Source organism: Rhincodon typus, chromosome 26 (genome assembly GCF_021869965.1).
Source record: "Rhincodon typus isolate 14 chromosome 26, sRhiTyp1.1, whole genome shotgun sequence".
In the NCBI taxonomy this organism is placed as follows: domain Eukaryota; kingdom Metazoa; phylum Chordata; class Chondrichthyes; order Orectolobiformes; family Rhincodontidae; genus Rhincodon; species Rhincodon typus.
Genome location: NC_063357.1, coordinates 38257422 through 38277404, shown reverse-complemented (window position 1 = coordinate 38277404; position 19983 = coordinate 38257422). Strand labels below are relative to the sequence as shown.

Below are 19983 nucleotides of genomic sequence, written 5' to 3'. Positions count from 1 at the left end.
TGAAAGGCCAATTTTGATGGTATTGGTCAAGAATGTTCAAAAGTTGATTGGTGGCAGATGTTTGTAGGTAAAGGAATGGCTGGAAAGTGGGAAGCCTTCAAAAATGAGATAACAAGGGTCCAGAGACAGTACATTCCTGTTAGGCTGAAGGCCAAGTTGGTAGGAGTAGGGAATGCTGGATGACTAGAAAAATTGAGGTTTTGATCAAGAAAAAGAAGGAAGCATATGTCAGATATAGACAGCAGGGATCGAGTGAATCCCTAGAAGAGAGTGAGGGCAGTAGGACTATGGTTAAGAGGGAGATCAAGAGGGCAAAAAGGGGACATGAAATAGCTTTGGCAAATAGGGTTAAGGAGAATCCAAAAGGATTCTACAAATACATTAAGGACAAAAGGGTAACTAGGGAGAGAATAGGGCCCCTTAAAGATCAGCAAGGCTGCCTGTATATGGAACCATTGGAGATGGGGAGATACTAAACAAGTATTTCACATCATTGTTTACTGTGGAGTAGGATATGGTAGAGAACATGGGGAAATAAATAGTGACATCTTGAAACATGTCCATATTATAGAGGAAATGGTGCTGGACGTCTTAAAACCCGTAAAGGTGGATAAATCCCCAGAACCTGATCAGGTGTACCCTAGAACGTTGTGGGAAGCTAGGGAAGTGATTGCTGGGCCCCTTGCTGAGATATTTGTATCATCGATAGCCACATGTGAGGTGCCAGAAGACTGGGGGTTGGCTAATGTGGTGCCACTGTTTAAGAAAGGTGGTAAGGAAAAGTCAGGAAACTATAGACCGGTGGTGGGAAAGTTGTTGGAGGGAATCCTGAGGGACAGGATTTACATGTATTTGGAAAGGCAAGGACTGATTAGGGATAACTAACATGGCTTTGTGCATGGGAAATCATGTCTCACTAACTTGATTGAGTTTTTTGATGAAGTAACAAAGAGGATTGATGAGGGCAGAGCGGTGGACGTGATCTATATGGACTTCAGTAAGGCATTAAGTAAGGTTCCTCATTGTAGACTCTCTATAGAGTCATAGAGCCATAGAGATATACAGAACGGAAACAAACCATTCTGTCCAACTCGTCCATTCTGACCAGATATCCTACATAAGTCTAATTCCATTTGGCCCATATCCCTGTAAACCCTTCCTATCCATGTACCCATCCAGACGCAGTTTAAATGTTGCTATTGTAATAGCCTCCACCTCCTCCTCTGGCAGCTCATTCCATACAAGCAACACCCTCTGCGTGAAAAAAGTTGCCCTTAGGTCCCTTTTAAATCTTTCCCCTCTCATCTTAAACCTATGCCCTCTAGTTTTGGACTCCCACACCTTGGAGAAAAGACCTTGTTTATTCACCCTATCCATGCCCCTCGAGATTTTATAAACCACTATAAAGTCACACCTCAGTCTCTGATGCTCCAGAGAAAACAGGCCCAGCTTATTTAGCCTCTCCCTATAGCTCAAACCCTCCAACCCTGGAAACATCCTCGTAAATCTTTTCTGAACATTTTCTAGTTTCATAACATTCTTCCAGTAGGAGGGAGACGAGAATTGCACACAATTCACAAAAAATGGCTGACCCAATGTCCTGTACAGCTGCAACATGACCTCCCAACTCCCATACTCAATACACTGACCAATAAAGGCAAGTATACCAAATGCCTTCTTCACTATCCTGTCTACCTGCGACTCCACTTTCAAGGAATTTTGAACCTGTACTCCAGGGTCTCTTTGTTCAGCAATGCTCCCCAGGACCTTACCATTAAGTGTATAAGTACTGCCCTGATTTGTCTTTCCATAATGCAATACCTCACATTTATCTAATTTAAACATCACCTGCCACCCCTCAACCCATTGGCCCATCTGAGCAAGGTCCCGTTCTACTCTGAGGTAACCTTCGCTGTCCACTGCACTCCCAATTTTAGTGTCTTCTGCAAACTTACTAACCATATCTCCCACATTCACATCCAAATCACTCTCAATGACAAAAAGCAGTGAATGCAGCACCAATCCTTGTGGCACTGGTCACAGGCCTCCAGTGTGAAAAACAACTCTCCACCACCACCCTCTGTCTTTTACCTTTGAGCCAATTCTGTATCCAAATGGCTAGTTCTCCCTGTATTCCATGTGACATAACCTTGCTAACCAGTCTACCATGAGGAACATCATTGAACGCCTTACTGATTTCCACATAGATTACATCCACCCCTCTGCCCTCATCAATCCCTCTCATTACTTCTTGCAGATAACTGAGATCTCCTTACAAATTTGCTTCTCAATTTTCCACTGACTATTGGGGGATCTACAGTACAATCCAAGTAAAGTTATCATCCCTTTCTTATTTCTCACTTTCACACAAATAACCTCCCTGGACATATTCCAGGAATATCCTCACTAAATACAGCGATAATGTTATCCCTAATCAAAAACATATTTCCCCCTCCTATCTTTCTCCCCTTTCTCTCCTTCCTATAACATCTATACCCTGGAAAATTAACCTGTCCATCCCTGAGCCATGTCTCTGTAATTGCTATAATATCCCAGTCCCATGTTCCCAACCATGCCGAGTACATCTTCCTCACCTGTTAGGCCTCTTGTATTGAAATAAATGCAGTTTAATTTATCATCCTACCTTGTTCTCTGCTTTGTTCTTGCCTTCCCTGACTGTTTGACTTGCTCCTTTTCCCAACTGTACTAGCCTCAGACTGCTCTTTTTCCACACTATCTCCCAGGGTCCCTCCCCCCTCTTCTGGTTTAAATCCTTCCAAGCAGGTCTAGCTAATCTCCCCACCAGTATATTAATCCCCTTCCAATTCAGGTGCAAACTGTCCTTCATATACAGGTCACTTCTACCCCAGAAGAGATTCCAATGATCCAAAAATGTGAATCCTTCTCCACTGAACCAGCTCCTCAGCCATGCATTCATCTGTTTCATCCTCCTAATCCTACTCTCAGTAGCTCGTGTGACCGGGAGTAATCCAGATATTACTGCCCTTGAAGACCTCCTTTTTAAATTCCTGCCGAACGTCCTACATTCTCTCCTCAGAATCTCGTCCTTATCTCCCTATGTCGTTAGTTGCAATGTGTACAATGGCCTCCTGCTGGTCCCTCTCCCCTTTGAGAATATTCTGCACCGTCTCCGAGATATCCTTGATCCTGGTACCAGGGAGGCAATGCACCATTCTGATGTCTCGCTGTTGGCCACAGAAACATCTGTCCATGCCTCTGACTAGAGAGCCCCCTATTGTAATCAATCGCTCAGAACCTGACTTACCCCTCGTTACATTAGAGCCAGTCTCGGTACCAGAAACCTGGCTGTCAGTTCTACATTCCCTGTGAGTCCATCACCCCCTACATTTTCCAAACAGCATGCCTGTTTGAGATGGGGATAGTCACAGGAGACTCCTGCACTACCTACCTACCCCTCCTACCTTTCCTGGAGATCATCCATCTACCTGACTGTATCTTTCGTTTATCTCCCTTTCTGCAACTACCATCCATCCCAACCCCCCAGCCACTGCACATTCCTCATTGTCTCTAACTGCCGCTCCAACCGATCCATGCAATCCGATAGGATTTGCGACCAAACACACTTCCTGCAGACATAATCATCAGTAACATGGAAACTCACCCTACTCTCCCACATCTGACAGGAAGATCACAGCAAGGTTAGATCACATGGAATACAGGGCAAACTAGCCATTTGGATACAGAACTGGCTCAAAGGTGGTGGTGGTGGAGGGTTGCTTTTCAGACTAGAGGCCTGTTACCAGTGGTGTGCCACAATGATCGGTGCTGGGTCCACTACATTTTGTCATTTATATAAATGATTCGGATGTGAACGTAGGAGATATGATTAGTAAGTTTGCAGATGAGACCAGAATTGGAGGTGTAGTGGACAGTGAAGATGTTTACCTCAGAGTACAACGGGATCTGGGCCAGATGGGCCAATAGGCTAAGGAGTGGCAGATGGAGTTTAATTTAGATAAATGTGAGATGCTACATTTGGAAAGGCAAATCAGGCACGATTTATACACTTAACGGTAAGGTCCTCGGGAGTGTTGCTGAACAAACAGACCTTGGGGTGCAGTTTCATAGTTCCTTGAACGTGGAGTCGCAGGTAGATACGGTAGTGAAGAAGGCATTTGATACGCTTGCCTTTATCGGTCAGTGTATTGAGTATAGGAGTTGGGAAGTTGTGTTGCAGTCTATGGTTAGGCCACTTTTGGAACATGCATTCAATTCTGTCTCCCTGCGATAGGAAGGATGTTGTGAAATTAGAAAAGGTTCAGAAATTTACGAAGATGTTGCCAGGATTGGAGGGTTTGAGCTATAGGGAGAGGCTGAATAGGCTGGGGCTATTTTCCTTGGAGCATTGGAGGCTGAGAGGCGACCTTGTAGAGGTTTATAAAAACATAAGGGGCATGGATAGGGTGGATAGACAAGGTCTTTTTCCCAGGGTGAGGGAGTACAAAACTAGAGGGAATAGGTTTAAGGTGAGAGGGGAAATATTTAAAAGGGTCCTAAAGGGGCAACTTTTTCACGCAGAGGGCGGTGTGTGTATGGAATGGGCTGCCAGAGGAAGTGGTGGAAGCTGGTACAATTACAACATTTAAAAGGCATCTGGACGGATATGAATAGGAAGGGTTTAGAGGGATATGGGCCAAATGCTGGCAAACGGGACTAGATTTATAAAGGATATCTCGTCGCATGAACAAGTTGAACCGAAGGGTCTGTTTCCATGCCATAGAGTTCTATGACTCTATATGACTCTACCTGTTAAAATCACTGATGAAGTTTTAATTGACCAGGCCCCATCTAGTGGTAGAAGCTAGTTGGTGCTGGCAGAATGACCTGTTATGACCACTTTCTCCCATTAGGTACAGCCCACGGCTTCAGTGCAAGTTTAAAAAGAGCCAGGACAGAAACAGACAAGAGGCTTTAAAGATGAGAAAGGGGGTAGGGTGAGGCTGAGGGTGGTGAGGATTTGGGGTTAGCAGAGTGAGATTGAGGGTAAGGGACAGGAATAGGAGGAAGGCCGGGGGAACTGAGCATGGATTGAGTAGAAAGGATGGGGTCAAAGGTCTTGATAGCGGGCAGAACATAGAACAAGAAGTCTAACAAACAACTAGAAATGCACAGCATCTGACAAATACATTGTCACAGTTTTATTAAATGACATGAGAGTGGAACAGCATCAACCGAAGCAATATGGTTGCACCATGTCATTCACACCAACTCATCATGAAATGGTTCTGAGGAAGGGTCACCGGACCCGAAACATTAACTCTGATCTCTCTCCTCAGATGCTGCCGGACCTGCTGAGATTTTCCAGCAATTTCTTGCGTTTTTTTTTTGTTCTTCATGAGCTGTCATCTACTCAGCCCTCCTTTGTTGAGTTTTGAACCCGGAGTCATGGTTTCAATTAAAAGGTATGATTCATGGGCACCAATAGCTCCAAGCACTTATCCTCATCTTCTCTGTGCCTCATTGATGACGTCATTGCACAGTTGGCCGTCTTTCCCAGAGACAAAGAGAGAGAGACAGTCCGCTGCCTTGGACTCCTTTGTTAAAGCCCAACTGGACACCTCTTCAAACAGTGCAGACCAGGGCCTACCCTTCCACTGGCAGATCAAGCCTCATCAGTTCAAGATAATGCTTTTTTTTATTTCAAAAATATATTTTATTCATAAAAGAATCTTCATATGCATGTGTTGTGACTAAAACAGTTCTGTTTTGTGCAGTCTTTGCAAATGGAGAAAAAGCAAACATTGGAGCGTGACTCTCCTGACAACCCAATTTATGCAACATATTGTTTACATATATTTGAGGCACCGGGACAGTCCAATAACTAAACAGACCCCCATTGTACTTCGAAGGAAAGACGTTAAATGGTGGTCTTTCCCGGTGCTGCATCTTGGCAGCATCTGCCCCAAGCTTTAGTATGTCCCTCAGTGCGTGGTCCTGGACCTTACAATGTGCTGGTCCCAACACTCAGTCAAGATCAACTGCTTGCTCAGGAAGACCAACAAGTTTCAGGCAGATCAAAGAGTGTCTTTCACTTCACCAGCCCAAGGCAGTGCTGTGTCCAGGGTGCAGGAGGGAAGTCAATGACCTTCTTCACCTCGCTACCATCTTCTCTCTGCCACCTCACACTCACTCTAACATGGTCAATGCACCTGGCGCTCGATAAGGCTGATGCAGTACAACTTACGTTGCTCCACGCAGCATTTCCACTCGATGGCTCTCACCCACTAGTGGCACTAGTTTAGTTTGGGAAACCTGGTTGGCATGAACGAGTTGGATCAAAGGCTGTGTTTCAGTGCTGTATGACTCTATAACTCTAAGAGGGTCAGCTAATTCTGGACCCTGGTTTCACAAGGACACTATTGAAATATTAGAGTGGAGCTATTCAGGAGTGACATCAGGAAGCACTTGTTCATACAAGAAGTAGTGGGAACCTGGAACTCTCTCTCCCAAAAAATTACAGATGCTGAAGGACAAATGGAGCTTTCAACATTGAGTTCAGTAGCTTTTTGCCTAGTGAGTGTATTAAGGGATATAGCAGAGAGGTTGGTAAATGGGATTGAGGAAAGGGGGGAAAAGCTGAGCCACAATTTAATTGAATGACAGAATAGGCACTTGGGGCCAAATGGCCTTCTGGTCTTCCCAAGTTCCTTTCCTTTGGTTCATGGACCTGAGCCTTTGGTAACCCAACAGCCCCCTCCTGTGGATTTCTGGCTGCACTACAGCCAAGGGAAATGCAGTGCGGGTTAATTTCACAGCTAAAGGAATTGTTTCAAGCTAATATTGTCCTACCCACATGAAATCTGTGGTGCTAGCTCTTGGGGAAATAGGGATTAAATATATCTAGACACTTAAATTATTAATTTGCTCATTCTATTGACTACTGTCGTCAAAATATCTTCAAACACCATGATCAGAAGTCTGGTCACATATGTCTAGGGACTGTTCATTAATGTCAGTTGCAGATCTAGGGGTCTGTCTGTCAATTGTTCAGGTGGGTTGAAGACTGTAGGGGCTGTAGGGCAGTGGACAGGTATAAGCGATAGAGAGGGTGGGGAGTCAAAGGGTGATGGAGAGTGGGAGGCAGAGGAAGTAGCAGGGATAAGGATGCTAGCCAGGGGAATCTCAAGTTCAACGGGCAGAATTTGGAGGAGCATCAGTAGGCAACAGGAGGAAGAGGGTACTGACTGTGACCACCACTGTGATCCCTGAAGGGGGAGCACGAAGGAGCGGGGTTATCATCAGCAACCTATAAAGCTGGGGTTCAGGGAGCACATGTTGTGGATGAAGTTCAATATTTCCGCTCTGTGGAAGGGGAGAATGGGTGGAAATGGGTCACTGTGACCCACAGTGTGAGGGGACGTGGAGGTTTGGTGGCAGTTCGTTGGTGACGAGGCCGGTTCTGGTGTTTGCCAGGTTCAGTGAGATCTGCACTGCCAGCTAAAACATGCCCCTTCCCTCAAGGCACTGTGCTGCTCACACACCGATTTGCCCGAAGTCTTTGGTGCTTGCAAATCAAACCAAATATCTCCAATGATGACAAAGTTGTCAGCAATGATGGTGTGAAAGGTCGCTGCAGGCTGAAAGACTTGTTGCAGGGAACCTGTGTGAGCCAGACACATCAGAGTCCTCAACCAGCAGTTAAGTGCAGGGCACAGTGTGAGATTCAGTGATCAATGTGGGGTTCGGGGTGGATGAGATTGGGAGGCTGGTGTTGTACTACAGGAAGCCCCATTTCGCTGACCTGTACTGCTTACTCAGCAGCTGAGGCACCTTCAGCAGGCAACTGCATCCTGATGAGCCCATTGGAGACATGTCTAAGAGATGAACTAATACCATGCTTTGGCATTCAATGGTGTTACCATCACTGAATCCCTCACTATCAATATTCTGAGGGTTATCACTGACCAGAAACTCAACTGGACTCTCCACATAAACACAGTGGCTACAAGATCATGTCAGAGCCTAGGAATACTGCAGCAAGTAACTCACCTCCTGACTCCCCCAAAGCCTGTCCATCATCTACAAGGCACAAGTCAGGAGTGTGATGGAATACCCCCCACTTGCCTGGATGGGTGCAGCCCCAACAACGCTCAAGAAGCTTGACACCATCCAGGACAAAAAAGCAGCGCACCTGTTTGGTACAGGATCCACAAGCATCCACTCCCTCCATCATTGATTCTCAGTAGCTACGTGCTATCTACAAGATGCACTGCAGAAATTCACCAAAGATCCTCAGACAGCACCTTCCAAACCCATGACCATTTCCATCTAGAAGGATAAGGACAGCAGGTACTTGGGATCACTACCCCCTGCAAGTTCCCCTTCAAACCACTCACCATCCTGACTTGGAATTATATTGCCATTCCTTCATTGTCACTAGGTCAAAGTCCTGGAATTCCCTCCCTGAGGACATTGTGGGTATGATTACAGCACATGGACTGCAGTAGTTCAAGAAGGCAGCTCACCACCACCTTCTCAGGGGCAACTAGGGAAGGGCAAGAAATGTTGGGACAGCCAGCGACACCCACATCCCCAAATTATTTTTTTTAAATATCTCCCCCCGCCCCTCCATTATCCATATCCAACAAATCTCACAGAATGTGCTCAGACATCATCTGGATGACATTGATGACAGCTCCGAGATCTAAGAAACACTTTTGCTCCTTATTTGCCCAGTTTTGGTCACTTTCATCAGGAAATGCACACCCCCCCCCCACCGCCGGCTCCGGTGGGACGTTGCTCGCTGTTGCTGCCTAAGGAAGAAGGTGGAGACGGATCGATACAGGACTCTGTGGGTCGGTGTGGACTCAATGGGCCAAACGTCCTGCTTCCACACTAGGGATTGTCTGATTCAATGATTCTGACTCAGGCCGAGCCCATATTCAGGAGCTGCTGTGGGGGACAAGGAGCTCCAGGCTGAGGGAGGCATGGGGACGCCTCAGCAGGAGTGAGGCCTGCAGGAGGCCCTGAGGTTTCTGGTCCTGCCTCCGTTTCCTGGCACTGAGAGAGGCACCGTGCTGGCACAGGCTCCACGTCCTGGGATACAGTGAAGGAACTGCGCAGGTTGCTGGAGTGGGAGACCATCCTCTCCCAGGGACTGGGAAGGTCCCTACCTCATTCACCTTCAACGTGAGAGGCTCCTTCCAGACACCAATGGGTGAGCTGAGCGGGATCTCTCTGTCATGCTCCCACCAGCACACAGGGACAAGGACCGCTACCTTCCATGTGAGATCACACCGGTTCATTTCATTCCCCCTGAGGTGAGATCAGTGCTGCAGACCAGGCAGTAGGAGCCAGGAACAGGCCTCCCCCAGGCCCAAGTTCTTACTGACTGCACACATACGGCACTCAGAGAGCCATGTCACGACACTGGGGTATTCATCATCAGGATGAGTAGGGGTGGGGATTCCATCACATTAATATTCAGGCGATCTGTGATCCCTGTTACTATTTCCTGGAAGCCGTGTGCCCACTTACCCTGGTAGCTGCCACCACACCTACATCTCTCTCACATACCTTTGTTTGAGGGTCCAGGTACCCTACAAGGCTGGTTCCTGGGGGACAAGGCCTACTCACAAGGCTCATGGCTCCATTGCCCGCTTCCCTGCCCGATGCGGAGCCCAGGTACGATACTGCCCAGGCTTCGAGCAGGACAGTGGGGGAGCAGGCAGCAATGGAGCTGTTGAGGATGTGGGTTCCATTGGTCTGGGCTGGGGCCCTGCAGTATAGCCTGGACAGAGTGTACTGTACTATCCCAGTGCACTGTGCTCGGCACAATTGGAGCACGCAGTGAGGGGATGTGATGGATGCTGACGAGATGGGTGAATGGAAGCTAAGGAGGACGAGGACAGTGAGGGAGGGAGCTCTCCTGGTACATGACGGGGGTCAATCTGGAAGCTGGAGACAGAAGACCATCATGGAATATCAAATCGCCATTTGGGCTTGATGCCAGTATTTACTTTGCATTGAGTTAGGGAGATGCAGCCTGTATTGGTTTTGTTTGTCTTCCCTTTTACTGTCTGTAAATAGAAGCTTCGCTGGTAATTGACTAATTACTTGTCTGTTTGCGATGATCCAACGGTGGGAAGGGTAGCACTGACATGGAGGGTGTTTAGGCAGGACGGAGCGAAGGACAGGTAAAGGACGAGGCCCAGATGTTAAACAGTGACAATGGTGAGAAGAGGGATTTGTTTGTGTGAGAGAGTGTCAGCTGTCTACCATGAACAGCACAGCTCTGTCGCTGCCGTGCTTCGATGTTGCAGGGAGGACCAACGTCAGATTGTCCAGGAGCATGGTGACCCTTTAAGATGGCACAGACGTAAAGGATGTCAGTCTTTGGGCAAGTATTCACTGAGTGCTGAGGGTAATTAGTTTGTTTAATTTTTTTTTTAAAATAGGGAATCCATCAAGTAACACAGAATCACCTTATTTCCAAAGCAGCATCAACGAGACCGAGAGAAATCAGGGATCAACTGAACTCAGATACACGAGGGATCAGGGACCAACTGCATCCAGAGACATGAGGGATCAGGGACCGACTGCACCCAAAGACATGAGGGATCAGAGACCAACTGCACCCAGAGACATGAGGGATCAGGGGCTGACTGCACCCAGGCACATGAGGGATCAGAGACCAACTGCATCCAGAGACATGAGGGATCAGGGACCGACTGCACCCAAAGACATGAGGGATCAGAGACCGACTGCACCCAAACACATGAGGGATCAGGGACTGACTGCACCCAGAGACATGAGGGATCAGGGACTGACTGCACCCAGAGACACGGGGGATCAGAGACCGAATGCACCTAGGCACATGAGGGATCAGGGACCGACTGCACCCAGAGACACGGGGGATCGGGGATCAACTGTACACAGACACATGGGAAATCACGGATTGATTGCACCCAGGGACACAGGGGATCACGGGACGACTGCACCCAGAGACATGGGGGATCGGGGATCAAGTGTACCCAGGGACATGGGGGATCAGGGAACGACTGCACCCAGATACATGAGGGATCAGGGACTGACTGCACCCAGAGACCTGGGAGAAGAAGGATCAACTGCATACAGAAATATGGCATCTCAGGGATCAACTCTACCCATGCACTCCAGGGATCAGGCACTGACTGCACCCAGACACTTCAGGGATCCGGGATCAACTGTGCCCAGACACACTAGGGATCAGGGATCGACTGCACCCAGACACACCAGGGATTAGGGACTAACTGTACTCAGACACTCCAGGGATCAGGGATCGACTGTACCCAGGCATTTCAGGGATCAGGGACTGACCGTACCCAAACACACCAGGGATCAGGGACTAACTGAACCCAGACACACCAGGGATCAGGGATCGACTGCACCCAGACACTCCAAGGATCAGGGATCAACTGCACCCAGACACTCCAAGGATCAGGGATCGACTGCACTCAGACACACACAAAGTATCAGGGATCGACTCCCCCAGACGCAGCAGCTTCTTTTTATTTAAGGTTGAAATGCATTTTCTCTGGTGTTGGCACTGTACCATTTGATCATTTTTTTTTATGAGAACATTGTGCAATGTTCCAAAAAGGCAGCTTTAAAGAAGTGCGTTCCGTCAACGAGATAAGAAATGTCGGAGCGAAACAATGGGCCAATTCGCCACCACCGTCCTGAGTAAATAGAGCTGGAACTTTCCAGGGAGTGAGCCGGTCAAGTGCTGAGTGACAGGGGGAAACTGGCTGATGTTGAAACCAGGCCGTCAACACTGTGCCAACCTCGGCTCCTGGTTGATGCCCAGTTGATGCCAAGCCTGTCTCGGATCGACAAAGATAATGGCCCCTCATTAGAATGAAAACAAAGCTTAAGACATTCTTATGAGCCGTTTTCTGATTACTCTGCCGTTCCCCATGCTGTGCTGTTTTAATGCAATCATTAACCTGCTCCATTTAAAAGTGTTGGATATAGGCAGACTGTAAGAATGTGTTAAACAGTTATATTACAAACACTGCTGAGGGTAAATTCAAGTGTATAATATATTTTCACCTGTTGCATTTTTAAAACTGAAAAGAAATTGGTTCTATTGCTTTGAATTTCATCCTGCAATTTTGTGATTTGCTATAGGTCGTCAAAGGATGGAATGCAAAGACTGAAAATGGAGAAAGGAGGCAGTTTGCTCACTTCAGGTTCATGTCGGGAATGTGTTTTGTGCAATATTGGACTTTGTTATTAGTCTTGCGAAGCTATCAAACTGGTTGCTTGCACAGCAACCTATGAAATTGACATGCAACACACAGAGCTAAGTGATCCGACGCCAACAGAGATCAGATCAAAGCTTCACAATCTTACAGATTTATGGTGAGTATTGACACTTCTACAAACAGGAGCTGGAAACTCTGCAAATATCCCCATCCTCAGTAATGGGGGAGCCCAGCACATCAGGGCAAACACTTAAGGATTCACATCCATCATCAGCCGGAAGTGCCAAGTGGATGATCCAACTGAGCCTCCTCCAGAGGTCCCCAGCGTCACAGATAGCAGTGTTCAGCCAATTTGATTCACTCCACACGATCTCAAGAAACAGTTGAGCACGTGAATGATGACAATTGCTGTCTTCAATTCATTTGAATTCTGCAAGAACCACTCCGCTCCTGACCTCATTGCAGCCTCGGTCAAAACATAGGCAAAGGAGGTGAATTCCAAAGGGTGAGGTCAGAGTGACAGCCCTAGACATCAAGGCTGCATTTGACAGAGTGTGGCATCAAGGATCCCTGGAAAATAAAAGTCAATGAGGATCAAAGAGAAAACTCCCTGCTACTTGGAGTCATTCCCAGTACAAAGGAAAATGGTAATGATGTTGAAGCCCAATCAACTCTGCAGGAGTTCCTCAGGGTAGTGTCCTAGGCTCAACCATCTTCAGCTGCTTCATAGAATCCCTACAGTGTGGAAGCAGACCATTTGGCCCATCAAGTCCACACTGACCCTCCAAAGAGCATCCCACAGAGACCATCCTAACCCTGTAACCCCACATTTCCCATGGCTAACCCAACTATCCTGCACACTATGGGCAATTTAGTGTGGCCAATCCACCTAGCCTGCTCATCTTTGGACTGTGGGAGGAAACCAGAGCACCTGGAGGAAACCCATGCCGACACAGGGAGAATGTGTAAACTCCCACAGACAGTTGCCTGAGGGTGGAATCGAACCCAGGTCCCTGGTGTTGTGAGGCAGCAATGCTAACCACTGAGCCACCCACCACCCCATCATTCATCGATAACCTTCCCTCCGTAATAAAGTCAGAAGTGGAAATGTTCGCCAATGAGTGTGCAATGTTCAGCACCAATTGCGATTCCTCAGTTACTGAAGCCTGACTAGGACAACCTCCAGGCTTGAACTGATAAAGGGCAAATTATGTTCATGCCACACAAATTTCAGCCAATGACCATCACCGTCAACAAAGAATCTAACCACCTCCCCTTGATATCCAATGGCATCATCATTAATGACACTACCACCATCGCCATTGACTAAAAACTGAACTGGTTCAGGCATCTAAACACTGGGGCTACAAGAACAGTTCGGAGGCTAGGATTCTGATATGGGTAACTCACCTCCTGACTCCTCATGGCCTACCCACCAGCCACAAAGCACACATGATGGAAACCCACTCCACAAGCCCGGATGGTTGCAGCTCCTCAAGGCATTCAATGCCACCCAAGGACAAAGAGGCTTGTTCATTGGCACCCTGATCACCACCTTCACCACAATGGCAGCAGGGTGTGCCATCTACAAGATGCCCAAGCTTCCTTCAACTGCACTGAGGAGAACAAGGTCAGGAGTGGGTGGGAATACCCACCATATTTGGAAATGGAAGTGGACAAATCTCTGGAATTCCCATCCTAATAGCCCTATGTGTTTTTTTGTTTATTCACGGAATGAGGGCATCGCTGGCTATGCGACCATGTATTTCCCATCCCTGGAGGGCAGCTAAAAGACACATGTGCTGGAGTTACATGTAGGCCAGGCCAGGTAAGGATGTCAGTTTCTTTCCCTAAAGAACATTAGTGAACCAGACGAGCTTTTTCCCTCAACAATGGATTCATGGTCATCATTAGACTCATAATTCCAGATTTTTTTATTATTGAATTCAATTTCCACCATCTGCAGTGGCCGGATTTGAACCCAGTTTCCCAGAGTCTCAGGAGTAAGTAACAGTCCTGCAATAGTAGCATTAGGCCCACTGCCTCGCTATTGTGGGCAGACCTGCATCACATAGACTGCATTGGTTCAATAAGTGGCCATTACCTTCTCAGGAGTAAATGGGGAGAGTCGATTAATGCTGGCCTTGTCAGCGATGAGCACATCTCATGAATGAATGTGAGAAAAATCTGCACTGCACCTCCAACGTCAAGGATACTTTAGTCTGGACTGAATTCTAAATAGGATCTGAATCAGAGCTTTACCCAACTGCAGGAACAACAGCCCCTTTCAGTTAAAGGCTAATGTTTAATTGGACGTTTAACCTGATTTTTCATTTTCTCCCTGGCCCTCTGCAGTCCCTAACCTCGCATCATTTATAAACACCTCAGAATTGATGGGTCTAATGTAGATGGCCTCACACTTCCCAACACTAATTTCTCTTTGTCACAGTTTTGCCCACTCACTTATTTTACCAATGTCCCAGTGGAAGATTTAAGGGACTGGTTCTGAAGGGGTTCATGTTACAACGGCAAGAGCCATTGTTGATGTGGCATGCTCGCTGGGTTGAGCTCACCTGAGCTTTTGGAGGGAGAAGGTCTATCTGTAGCAGGTCCCCAAGGTCCTAGTAATGATACCTGACCAAGTGTAGTTGTACTTGTTGCTATCGTGCAATAAACCTTATTGTTAACTAAGAAAGAGCCCCTTCTGTAGATACTGAACAGTGGTAAATCCTCTACCACTGACCATCAGATAGGTCCAAGACAAAGCAAAGGGAAAGGGGGATTGGTGACTGCAAACTACCTCAGACAACCCTTAGCCAGTATCATACACGGCAGATGTTACAAGGCAATCACCTGGGAAAATACCACGCCCATTTCCATTACTGTCAGGAGTCAAACAGTATTTGAAGTGAATAGAGTGAACAACTGTGACAATGATAAATGGATTTTATTCGACTATTTGGCGTTTGATCTTAAATCTTTGTGTCACTTGAAAAGAGGGGTTATAGAGGGGTTAAAAGCAGTGTTGTCTGGTACCCACCTTGTTCCATCCCATCCATTTGAACTGCCTTGTTTAAGGTTGTAATAAAAGGCCTTGCTCCAAACAAACGAGAGAATAACTATAATGCAATGGCTGTGGTCCCCGTATCCCATTGTTCCCATTGATTCAGACTGCTGCAGTTTATAGACTGCTAATGACACAAGTTAGATGGTAGCATGCTGTGATTTCTGGGAGCATACACACAGCAGAGTGTTTGGAATTAAATCGAATCAGCAATAATATCAACGTGAGAAAAATGCCAAGACTTAGAAGACCAGACAACAATGGAATGCATTGGCTGCTTGAAGGGTTTGGCAGGGCAGAAAGAGAAGACACAGCTCCTAAAGTAAATGGACAATGATAATGATCCCAATATTAGAGGGTAGGTGCAAAACTAAGACTATTTGGTTAACAGTAAAATGGAACTTGCTTGAGATTAATGAATTTAAGTGTCCAACATTGCATGTAATTTTGCAATTGGCCAGCATTTGTTGAATAATCCTAAGAGTGCTAAGAATTACACTGAAAACCAACTTAAATTGCCAGTTGGACTAACAGTGTGGTGCACTTACATGTACTGGAAGCTACATATATGAATGCATGGCTCCCTATTTGCAGACATGTGCACTCCTTGTGCTTGTTTCAACTAAACTAAATAGGTAACAACTATTCATTGGTTCATTCCTCAGGGCCTTGACCAATCAGAGTCAACCTGCCTGGTTTAAATTTAAACAAAACTTGGCAGTCAGTTGTCAGTCATCATCAAACTGGTACATTCTCCAAGGGCAGCATCTCTACCAAAGTCCACATGCCACAATTTGCTTATACAGTTTAAAAATGCTGTTACTTTAATGCTTCACATTATTATTGCGAATTATCCTGATAAGTGTAAGATAAATAGCTTTGAAAAAGCATGTCTTCTTCCAGCAATACACAGTAAAGATTGATTGTAATGCAGGAATCAAAGATATGTTCAGGAAATGAAGGGGAGTCATACATGTGCCTAGTTATAGGAAGGATATTATTAAGCTGGAAAGGGTGCTGAAGAGATTTCCCAGGATGTAGCCGGGAATGGTGGGTTTGAGTTATAAAGAAAGGCTGGGACTTTTTCCACTGGAGAATAGGAGATTGAGAAGTGACCTTATAGAGTTTTCTAAAAGTATGAGGGCAGATAGGGTTAGTGATAGGTGTCTTCTCCCTAAGATGAGGGATTTGGGGGCACATTTTTAAGATCGGAGAAGAGATATTTAAAAGAGGCATGAGGGGCAATTTTTTTACACAGAGGGAGGTTTGTGTGTGGAATGAACCTCCAGAGGAAGTGGTTGATTTGGGCACAGTTACAACTTTTAAAAGACGGCTAGATAAGGACATGAATAGGAAAGGTTTGGAGGGATATGGGCCAGGAGCAGGCGACGGGGGACTAGTTTAGTTTGGGATTATGTTCGCTGTGGACTGGTTGGACCGAAGGGTCTGTTTCTGTGCTGTGTGACTATGACTACAAGCGATTGGGTTCATGGTTTGATCGGTTGCAGTTCTCATTGAGTGAAGAGTGGCTGAAACAGAAGAAATTGCATTCTTAGAAGGCAGTTTTGGTTTAATTACAGCTCAGAATGATTAACATAAATACACAGCCTCATCAAAACTTTGGTTGAGCAAAAAGGACAAATGATTAGACCTGTGTTGCTGTACATACCCTGACCTTAGGTCTGCCTATTCCGCAGGAATGGCCTGGAATCTCTGTGATTGAGTGATACATTTTCAGGACAAAGTTGCGAACAAACCTGGGGGTTATCATCAGGGCTTTAAAACTCATACGTTTCTTCCTCCCTTTCCTTTGAATTATTTTTTGCTTATTAGCATTTGCTGATTGTTAAGAATTATCCAACCAACTTTTCACTTTCCTATTGGCTGTTGGAAGGCAGTCCCCCATTGGGGATGGGTGTGTCCAGCCACCAATGGCAGGAGGGTGGGGGTGTGGCTCTCAGAGGCACTGGGTCACGTGATGAAACCGTGGGAAATATGTCAAGGAAGAGCTGACCACCCCCCAACTCTCTCCCCAGCGACATAGAGGGAGTAACGCTCACAGTGAGTGAAGATTCTGTGATGTTGTCCCAATTTGCAGCACTGTCAGCAAGCTCCAAAGATTACTGTTAAACTGTCATACAAATACATATGGATAGGATATCAGTGTAGATAACAGTATAAATGATAACCAATAATAGGATGTGAGGTAAAGTTATTTTAAACAATTACCAGTGAAACTAAACAAAATTCAGCTTGCATTTTCTGCCCTTTCCCTCTGCCTTTGTTTTGAAGAATTGAGAGACTATATGAACAGGTGGCTTTACAGTTTGGCCTATGATACATTGATATTTGCACAGAGGATTGAAAGGTCAGGTAGCTCTAACCTCAACATGGCAATATACTGTATCCTGTGTACAGTGTGCTCTTTGTATTTAGGGTGTTCTATAATCTCACCCAATGTATAGGGAGCTCCATATGCTCCTTGTGTATAGCATACTGTATACGCTTTTCCTTATGTATAGGTTACTCTATACCCATATCTTTGACTACAGGGTACTCTATACTCTCACCCCTATGTACAGGATACTTTGTTCTTTCATCTTTGTGTACAGGATATCTACACCTTCATCCTAATATATAGGGAACTTTATTCTATCATCCTTGTGTAGGGTGCTGTATATCCTCATTCTTGCATGTAGGGTAATTTATACTTTCGTTTTTCTGTATAGGGTACTCTATACCTTCCTCCTAAGCTATAGGGTGAGGTGACAGACAGAGGGAGTGAAGGATCGGGTCATGGGAGGTCAGGTAGAGAGAGCGAGAAGTCGGATTGAGGTCAAATCTAGGATGGGGCTGTCACGTGTGGTGAGTTGTCGATAGGTCAGCTTTAGAGTCAACCAGGAGGTCTTTCCCTGAGTAACTATTAAGCTAAGTATGTCAAACCACAGACCCCCTCCCCCCCCCGACCAAAGTCTGTAACTCTAACTCAGAGTTGGAGACCCTTTCAGGGGGTTCTAAACATTGGCCTATGAGAAGTTTTAACTTCACAAATAATTCCCACTGGGTCAGCCACATTGGCACTTTGGCATAGTTCCAGCACATGCTGCAATGCCCATCTTCCTATTGGGAGAGCTGGGACAATTTATCTCCAAAACTAATGGTCACTTTGCAACAAGAACTGATACACAGGCAAGATATGAGCCAGGTAGGAACTGAAGAGGTTTTTGCAAAGGGTCAGATCTGAATTCTGGAATATTTTAAAGCAAATGGGACTAGTTCAGTTTAGGAAACCTGGTCAGCATGGACAAGTTAGGCCGAAGGGCCTGTTTCCCCATCTATGTCCCCATGGATCCATTAACATTAGGAGAAACGGCACATCAACTATCTTTTAGAACGTTGTAGGTTGTCTGAGCCGCTGCTGTGGAATTTGTTTGAACTGTCAAAATGTGAGCAGAGTTTTCACAGCAGGTTACTGGATGTGGATTAGTCTGAAGCCTACTCAGCGAGCGGGAGGCTCTTGATAAAAAAAATTAAGATTTGTAGTTACAAAGCACCGACCAGATAGGGAAAAGCCCCAAGGAAGAGCTGTGTTATTGTGATAACGTTGAGTTAACAGCATGTAGAAAAATTACCCTTTCTGTGTGCTTTCCTTTTCTCTTACTGGGTGTGGGGGTACTCTATCCTCTGTCAATATGTTTGCGGTACTGGATATGCCATGCCTGTTTTTTGAATGTTCTTTCATGTTCCTGCATTAGGGGAATCAGATATCCTATGAATGTGCCTTGAGTTATTTAATACCCTTGTCTATATGACAGAGGTGTGTGGTCTCCTGCATTGTGTTTGGGTTTCCTCTGTAGCCTCTCATTGTGTTATTTTCTCCCTGTGGTGTGCTGTAGCTCCAAACACTAGTTTTCACAAGAGCAGGAAAATCTCACGCCTCCAGAAAGGAGCGCTGTTTGAGTACCATGTTCTGCTTGCGTCACGTTTTCAGGCTCCCAGGTTCCGTTCCATTCCTGTGATAACAGCCAGCCCACTCCAGTTCCTTTGCCCACTTGCCCTGGTGCAGCACCTTGAGTCTGCTGTTGTCAAACTTCCAGTAAGTCTCATCTTTGAAGAAATAGGTTCGCTTCTCATTCCAGGTGAAGACGCCATTGATGCCAATGGGGACCCCTTTCCAATCGCTGAGTGTCCGAGGATAATACTGTTCCACCTGCATCAGCTCTTCGTTCAGGACATAGTATTTTGACCCTTTGAAAATTACCACGTGGCTCAGTGGCGGGAAGTAGAAAGCTGCGTCTGGGTGGCGAGGCAGACCCATGGCCTTGACCTTCATCGGGAAGCCCTTGTCCAGATGATTCCCAGCGTACCTCCAGCAACGGCCCCCTGCTCTGACAAGAGCCATTCATTAGACAGGTTACAGCTCATTGGCCGGCCTGATTTCAGCATGGAGGACAGAGCCTCCTCCCGCCTCCCCACTCTGCCTTAAACTAGCCACCCACCTCCCTGCGCTTGGTCACTCCCACCTCGACACTGTCAACGCAACTGACCAATCCATCCCCCAAGGTGACGACAAGAGTGTGGGAAGAGGAGGAGGACAATAGGGTAGGGGAGTGAGGGAGTAGGAGGAGAGTGAGGAGGAGGATAATAGGGTAGGGGAGTGAGGGAGTAGGAGGAGAGTGAGGAGGAGGA

At 46.4% G+C, this 19983-nt stretch overlaps 2 protein-coding genes across 3 annotated transcripts in view; both read right to left on the bottom strand.

The window, feature by feature from the left end:
• LOC109930943 (GAS2-like protein 2B) overlaps positions 1 to 19983 on the bottom strand; it is a 253141-nt gene that overhangs the window by 113603 nt on the left and 119555 nt on the right. The window lies entirely within an intron of this gene.
• mmp28 (matrix metallopeptidase 28) overlaps positions 16666 to 19983 on the bottom strand; it is a 109253-nt gene continuing 105935 nt past the window's right edge. The window contains exons 8-9 of one of the 2 annotated variants that reach the window (XM_048612624.1): positions 19259 to 19677; positions 16666 to 16823 (exon numbers count right to left, since the gene is read on the bottom strand). In XM_048612624.1, coding sequence (XP_048468581.1) covers positions 19274 to 19677 — 404 coding nt within the window. In that variant the 3' untranslated portion in view covers positions 16666 to 16823; positions 19259 to 19273. Of the gene's footprint in view, positions 19678 to 19983 lie in introns of both variants that reach the window. The other variant, XM_048612622.1, reaches the window with a different exon arrangement.